The sequence below is a fragment of the Penaeus vannamei genome, chromosome 33, assembly GCF_042767895.1.
Source record: "Penaeus vannamei isolate JL-2024 chromosome 33, ASM4276789v1, whole genome shotgun sequence".
Taxonomy (NCBI): Eukaryota; Metazoa; Arthropoda; class Malacostraca; order Decapoda; family Penaeidae; genus Penaeus; species Penaeus vannamei.
Genome location: NC_091581.1, coordinates 20,938,962 through 20,946,461, shown reverse-complemented (window position 1 = coordinate 20,946,461; position 7,500 = coordinate 20,938,962). Strand labels below are relative to the sequence as shown.

The following is a 7,500-nucleotide window of genomic DNA, read 5'->3' as shown; positions in this document are numbered from 1 at the left end:
GCATGATTTGTTAGTTATACAATTACATTCATATTTCAACAATTGTTTAGTCAAGATTTAAAAAGATATACAAGCTAAGATTAATGAGATTTCCACTGTAAATCACAGCCAAAATCACAGGATTTTATTACAGTGTCTAGACCATTTTGGTGATCAGTGCTGAGCATGGTGATAATATCATTATTTATTACTACAATATGACTAGCTACAGTTGTATTGATTTCCATTGACAATATGGTAGAATCAAGAAACTAAGGATCACTATCCAGTGTAATTATGAAACAATAAATAGTTCAACTATAAATATAATAAGGGCATTTGCAAATAAGAACCTGAGCTATCATTATGACACTGATGATGGGGAGAGAAATGGGGGTTACATTAGTGTTTCCAGTCTAAGAAAAGAAAAGAAAGAAAATGGCAACTCACCCTGGCCTCGAGTAATCCTGTTCAACTCTCCTTTTTTATGCCAATTAGGTAACATTTACTTTTCTTCCTTAATCTTTTATACATTTTTTATTGCATTATATCAAAATTTGCTTCCTTTTACACCACTTCATATTCTCAAGAGAGAATTGGCAAATCAGAGTTTTCCAAACTCCAGGGTGAGCTGCCTATATTTTATTTCCTAAAACTGGATGGAGCTTTTGCAACGTGTTATTTACAAATACATATTTTTTACAAATTTTATTCCTACTAATGGAATGATAACTTTAAAGAGAATGTATATTGACAGTACTTGCACAAAAAAGAAAAGTAAAACAATCTTGGAATTAAAAATAAACTGTTATAGCAGTGATCCATATACAACATTCTGTTCATAAGTACCTTAATATTAAAGTGTTGCCATTTAATTAGAATGATATAACCAAGAATAATAAAATGTGATAGAATACATGTTGGCTTTATACTGTAAATACTGTCAAGTTGACATGCCTCTTGGTATGCTAAAATTTCCTTTTATCCACTAACAATACATAGTATTTCTTACAGCTATTGTACAAGTAAAAATAAATAAGGCAGAAAGTTTAGTTGAATAACTTGATTGCAAAATACTATCATTATTTTTTATATATATATATATATATATATATATATATATATATATATATATATATATATATATATATATATATATAATTACATTCCTAAGAGGGAAATATGTTTTAACACTTTATTCTATAGTTTTTTTTTTCCCCCCCTCTTTTCGTTTCAATGGAAGGTTATATGAATGCATTTTTTATAAGTTTAACAGTTTATCCTTAAATGGCAAATGAAATTGTTTTCAATCCTTTAATTGGGTGTACTTACTTAGACACCCTAGGAAACAAGTAAGATATCAGAAAATTAATATTGTTCAGAATGTTTGTCAGGATTCCATCACATGTACCATTGTCTAAAGAAGCAACAGCAAGTGACATGGAGGAAAGCTCAGCAGGTGAGAGCCCATGTGCTGTTAAGAGTTCATTATAAGTGCATACACTATCCCATTGAGGACGAAACCTGCTCCAGCCATCAAGATGGCTCAGTTTCAACTTTAGGCCTTGACTGCCAATAATGCCTGACATATATACATCTTCAAGGGCAATGACAGGATGTTGCTTGGCCTCTCGTAAGAGGTGAGGAATTATATTTGACGACATAATATAAGCGGTGCCTGACAAGAATGGAGGGAGCCTGTCATACCTATAAACACTTCTGTCCAGATACCACTTTGAACTTGGGTTCCTGTCAGCCTGTACACCTTTGTACAAGTAACCCCCAAATATGTAAGACTCATAATCATGGCTCTTAGCATTCACATAGTAGTTAATAAGTCCATATGGATTAAATGACTCACATACAGAATATTCACTTGAATAAGTTGGCTGCATACTTTCTTCTTCAAGTTTATCCAGTAGATCCCCCCCCTCACCAAGGGTTACTGTATTTTTCTGGAACAGTTTCATATAAATGTCATTCCTGGCACTGGTTATACAGATGATAAGATCATGAAATTTCTTGGTATTAAGGAATACATCATCATCTATTTTAAGCACATAGTTAGCATTTTTGCAGAATTTATGAGCCCAGCTGACAAGGCTTAGTGACTTCAGAGTCAGATTATTATAAGAATCCAAAAAGCTGTCGTCTTGGGTAATATCGCCATATTGTCGTCCTTCTTCAGTGATCTCGTTCTGAGAAGAGAGAAGAGAGAAATCAATTGTATGCACTAGTTTGGCTCCAGCAGTTATACTATTCATTTTTCTGCCTTATTATTTAGATTGCTAAAGATCATAGTCTGATGAATTGTGATGTGAATTTTAGTAATGCATTGAATTTTGAGGAAAGAGTAAAAAGAAAATTGAAATGCATTTCTAAATATGTATTTGCTTGGTATTGGAAGAATTTAATAAAACAAAATAGCATTGCCTATAGCCACCCCCTTTTTTTTTATAATAATAATAATACAAATGACTGGAGACTTTTCCACTATGAAAAGCATTATGTTATATACAAAACTGATGTTTTTATTTACTTGAAATATCTCCACATTACTAGCCATCCAAAATGCTATATACCTGTAACCGAGGATTATTAGTTGCTCCAAGATAAAACATGACAGGCCAGTTTGCTGGGAAATTACCATTCCAGCTTTTTCGAACAGCTTCTCGAGCTTCATGGTTTGCTGCTGAGGTTGGTACAATCACCAACACATCAACTTTCTTGTTCTGGCAGGTTTTCAGTACTTCAGCAGGCTCAACCCGCAACTGATGAATACTGCAGATTATTTGCAAGCATTATTTATGAATAAGGAAGCAGTAATTATATTACAGAAATCTGGCATGCAAAATGCTAATCAATTTGATCCATCATTGCTGGTAGTCGGTTTAATATTTCAGATATTAAATGAAATATTCAATATTCTTAAGTCTAGGTTTTATTTTTTGGGATAAAAAGTGTTTTAAACACCAGCTCATAGTTATATAACTCTCTACTATGCTGCAGAAAAGAAAGGCCTCAATCAGAACTACTAGGCTTTTCTCTCACTATCATATGTGTATGGTTTGGAATCTCTTGCTGAACAATGATTCCCAATATGCAATTCAATGTCTTAAAATGTAAAATAGTTTTTGTAAATCTGTGATGCCTTTGCTTTCCTCTCCTAGAAAGAGCTATGATTTTCTGTGAAAGGATGACCCTTTTCTAGTTGTTTCTACTAATTTTTTGTTTATTTTCAATGTATTTATATAACTTTTTTTTTATAATAATTTTTTTTCATGTTACTTACTTGGCAAAGAAAAGAGTAATATTTGGTTGGTTTGTGGTAGTGCCCCTGGGTGCATAAATAGGCCAGAATGGTTTACCCCATATCAGCACCAGTCCTGCCACCAAAAGTCCCAGCAGGATCATTAAAGAACCTCGCCTGCACCACCGCATCATTCTTGGTTTCTTGTAGCATACCTCTGTAAATGAACTTTCATTTATTGTCTTTTTTTTATGATTTATTATTCATTTGGTATTGTTAGGAACAATGAAAATATTAATTCTCTATCATAATCAGGTTGCTGGAATTATAATTTGAAGACCTTAAGTGGTGTAATAAAACTGCAGTTTAACACTTCATACTCACTGCAGAATTGTGGTGGCAGGTTTGGTGTGTAGGTGAACTTGGCACTTAATCCAATTCTGTAGGGCTTTAAATATTTATGGTTATAATTAGTCACTGTATATATTATACAAGTAATTCTTACTTTTGTACATTTAAACAGTTGTCCCCTCCATACACTATATATAAAAGGATTTTTTTTTTCTCTCTATTCTTCTTTCATATACTTTTTGAACCCACGTAAGGAAATAAATGACTGATCAGTATACAGAAAAGCTCATTTAAAATATGTCTGTCATAATAAACAGCAGTGGCATGCTGTTGATAAGATTGCATTAAAAGAAATGATAATCTTTACATGCATGAAAAACACTTAATATTATAAAGGTTGCTATTTATGAAATCATTTAATCGTGATAGGCGCTAACTTTTAGTGCCCTACACTTTAACATAGGGCATCTTTTGTATGCATTATATAAGTTAAATCTAGATTAAAGTTTAATCCAAATTCACAGTGCTTGATGCACGGGTCAATGCAATTATCAGTAAATCTGCTCCTTTACATAGATGAGCAGGTGTTTGAGAAGTGACATCTCACAGTCATCCTCTTTGAGTTTCATAGCACACACTAGTGTTGATAACAAGATGTTTGCTACTGAGAAAAAAATATATATACATGTACTATTATAACGTGAAGATATGTTTTTGTCCAACTACAAATAAAAATATATAAATGGCTCCAAATACGCCGTGAATTCTATAGACAGCTGAATTAAAGGTGTCAAACTAAAGATAATCACAACATCAGTTTATATTTGCAGGAGGTTTCTCCGAGAGCTCTTTTGCATGAGTAATCACGAGGCATGGGTTAGGATAGTTTTTCAGGATGTTACTATCGAGGAACCTGATAACAAATTTCCACGCAGTTTTAAAGTCCTTGTAATACAAAGATCCAGGAAGTTTGTACTTTGAATTTGAGATCTAATCGTGATGTTATTAAAAGTTTTCTTTTTAAGTCCATTGTTATATACAAAAGTTGGGAGTTTTTCTAACCTGGATATAACACTGCCTTTTTGTACCTGTAAATTCTGGTATTCCCTGTAGGACTTTCTTTTCACTTTTATTTTCACTGTTGAGAATTGTAACTGCTGTTTGAGTATCCCATAACTTCTAATATGTGTTAATGAAAATGTCAGACTTTGTTATATTATTGTCTATAATACACATTAATGGAAACTCAACTCCATATTTTCTATGGAGTTGATACATGATCTGTGGAATTAACTTGCTCGTTCTGGGCATGTGCAGGATTTAATTTTTGAGCTTAATGCGTAAAAACAATTACCAATTCAAACATACAGTGGGTATAGCATATATACACAAGCCATCCCCGGCAGCATGGGGTTAGTCAATATACTGCGTTTAATTGAAATTGTATTTTTGTGAAATTAGTATTGTTGATTTCTTCTCTGAAAAATTTTCTTTATTCACTAACAAATAACTCAAGTACCCCTTATGCATGTGGATATTCATCTTGGTGCCCCTCGTTTTCATCAACAGGAGGGGCAGTTGACACCCCCCCCCCTGCCTTTCCTGTCAGTTTAACAGCATTACAGAAATTGAATGGGTAGTGTTGAAAAATGTGACTATGATTATAGCAACAAAAACAAATGCAGAAACAGCATTGCAAATAGTACTATGCACACGACTACCTCCTAAGCAGCTGGTTACTGCTCATAAGGTTTGAAGCCTATCAATACAACATTTTGTAGATTTATACTATCCCTTTCCTGTCTAGCTAGTGACTTGATATGACTTAAGCTAGGCTTGTTTATGCATGCTGTAAGATGCATGTAATATGACGTACATCCTTTTCCAGAAGATTATTTAAAATCAGATAAATACAATTTTTAAATCGGTAATATAAATGATAATTTAAAAATATATATATAATTATAAAGCTAAAAAATGGATAACAAAAAATATATTTTTTACACTTTCAAGTAATGATATACACCCATTTTGGAAAATGTTAACTTAACCCATTGGCGCCGGGTGTCATGTACGTACATGCCATGGCTGTTGTGGACCAAACGCCGGGGGCATCATGCCATGCCCATTCTCGCGCTACTGGCTCGTCGGACGGAGGTTGTTTTTCTCCAGTAGTAGCGGCTTCATTTATATGGTAAAGATTTTAGGCAATGGCACCTTAAGTGAAGGTAAACCTTCAAAATTTTAATATTTTTTTATAAATTTTAGCAAAATAAAAGCTTTTAGGTGCTATATGTCGCTCGCAAACTACCGATCAAGCCGGGCGCAAACAGGGTAAACTGCCGGTGCATACGTAAACTTGACAAAATTTTTACCCGTCGCTGATGGGTTAATATAGTGGTTACTTGAATCACTAGACTTTAGGCTTCATGCATCTTATCCTTTCCCCATGGTTTGGGTCACATCTCTGGATGTGGGGTCAAGAGGCACTAAATTGAAGTTGTGAGTGTTTTGATATTTTGAGGTATAGTTGGTGAAAACGACACCAGGTCAAGGATTTTTACCAAGTTTGGGCAAGGGCCAGAGGTTAGGGAACAGTTAGGTTTGTAGGAAGTTGACAACCATACATCAACAGCATTAAGTTTCTATAAACGCTAAAGGTTAGAGGGGGGGGGGGGGTAATAATACTTTAAAATTCCCCTCTTTAGCATTCATTTTCTCAGAATGTAGTTTCTCCATTTTCCTCCCAATCCCATGCACGTTGTTGCCATGGAAGGCCTAGGAGACTGAGATTGGGACCCAATGCTGGCCATCACCCCTGCCTTGGGCCTCAGCCATTGACTCAGTTTTGCACAGTCTTTTCTCCTTCCCCTTTTTGTTTCCTTCTGTTCTCCAACTCCTTCTACTATCCATTTTCTAAGGTGTGAGAGCAGTGCTGAAAGGATGAAAGGCTGACTTTATGCTAGTCATGAATGGCTTGGGGAGCCATGAGCACAGTATTCTCCTGTTTAGTTGTTATCTGTTACCCCTCAAGGGGCCCTGAGTGTCTAATTCTCTCCCCAACATATTCAAGGCTTACCATGGAATAATAATGAAGAATCTGTACCATTATTAGAGGCATTAAGGCATTTCCATTCTCCCAGTTCCCTGACCCTAGGTTCTTCTTTGACCATGACTCTCACATCAATCCAGTCCAAATCATCCATCCAGGTCACTATTCCAGACACTCCAATCACTACTGCAATACCATTAACTATTTTCCTGTTCTCTTAGTTATCTTATTTCATTAACTCCAAAAAGTGTATATATATAAATGTAGGCCCTTAGTGAATCGTGTATGCTAACACTGTATGTAATGAGACCACTGTATAATTTGATTTGCTTAAAAAGATAAAATCAATGGTCTTAGCAATTCAAATTAATCAACATGATTGAATTCATGGTTTGAGTATCCATTGTATATTGGTAGTTGATACCAGTTTAGAAAATGAAGTATGAAATGTACCTACTATTCAAGAATAGCAACTCAAAAGGCCTGTAGATCGCTGAATATTTTGTGAAGAAAGTAAGCTAATAACACATAAAAATCACAGCAACCATTGTTTCATAATTTCCATTGTTATGAGAATTCAACTTTGAAACTAATGATAGTAATTTTGTAAGAAGCATTTTCAAGCACAGAAAATTGACGCAAAACGGTCTAATTACTTAGCAAGGTAGAGAAAAGCTAAATATAGTAATTTAAAAACCATATATCAAATTCCAGCAGTGGAGAACAGGAAATGTCAGTTTAGCGGTTTTGAAAATAATGGAAATGTTGAGCTACGCTCCGGAAAATATAATTGAAATAGTTGACGTGTCAGCTAATAGAATCAACCTTTATAAGAAACCAAGTCCTCACAGATTCACATCACTTTTCT

At 34.4% G+C, this 7,500-nt stretch overlaps 1 protein-coding gene across 3 annotated transcripts in view; it reads right to left on the bottom strand.

The window, feature by feature from the left end:
- Positions 1 to 7,500, bottom strand: part of LOC113816563 (beta-1,3-galactosyltransferase 5) — an 8,050-nt gene that overhangs the window by 345 nt on the left and 205 nt on the right. Inside the window, exons 1-5 of one of the 3 annotated variants that reach the window (XM_027368603.2) lie at positions 7,482 to 7,500; positions 3,614 to 3,677; positions 3,272 to 3,446; positions 2,562 to 2,760; positions 1 to 2,177 (exon numbers count right to left, since the gene is read on the bottom strand). The exon at positions 1 to 2,177 is cut by the window's left edge and continues 345 nt beyond it; the exon at positions 7,482 to 7,500 is cut by the window's right edge and continues 102 nt beyond it. In XM_027368603.2, coding sequence (XP_027224404.1) covers positions 1,308 to 2,177; positions 2,562 to 2,760; positions 3,272 to 3,423 — 1,221 coding nt within the window. In that variant the 5' untranslated portion in view covers positions 3,424 to 3,446; positions 3,614 to 3,677; positions 7,482 to 7,500 and the 3' untranslated portion in view covers positions 1 to 1,307. Of the gene's footprint in view, positions 2,178 to 2,561; positions 2,761 to 3,271; positions 3,447 to 3,613; positions 3,678 to 7,457 lie in introns of all 3 variants that reach the window. The other 2 variants (XM_027368602.2, XM_027368601.2) reach the window with 2 other exon arrangements.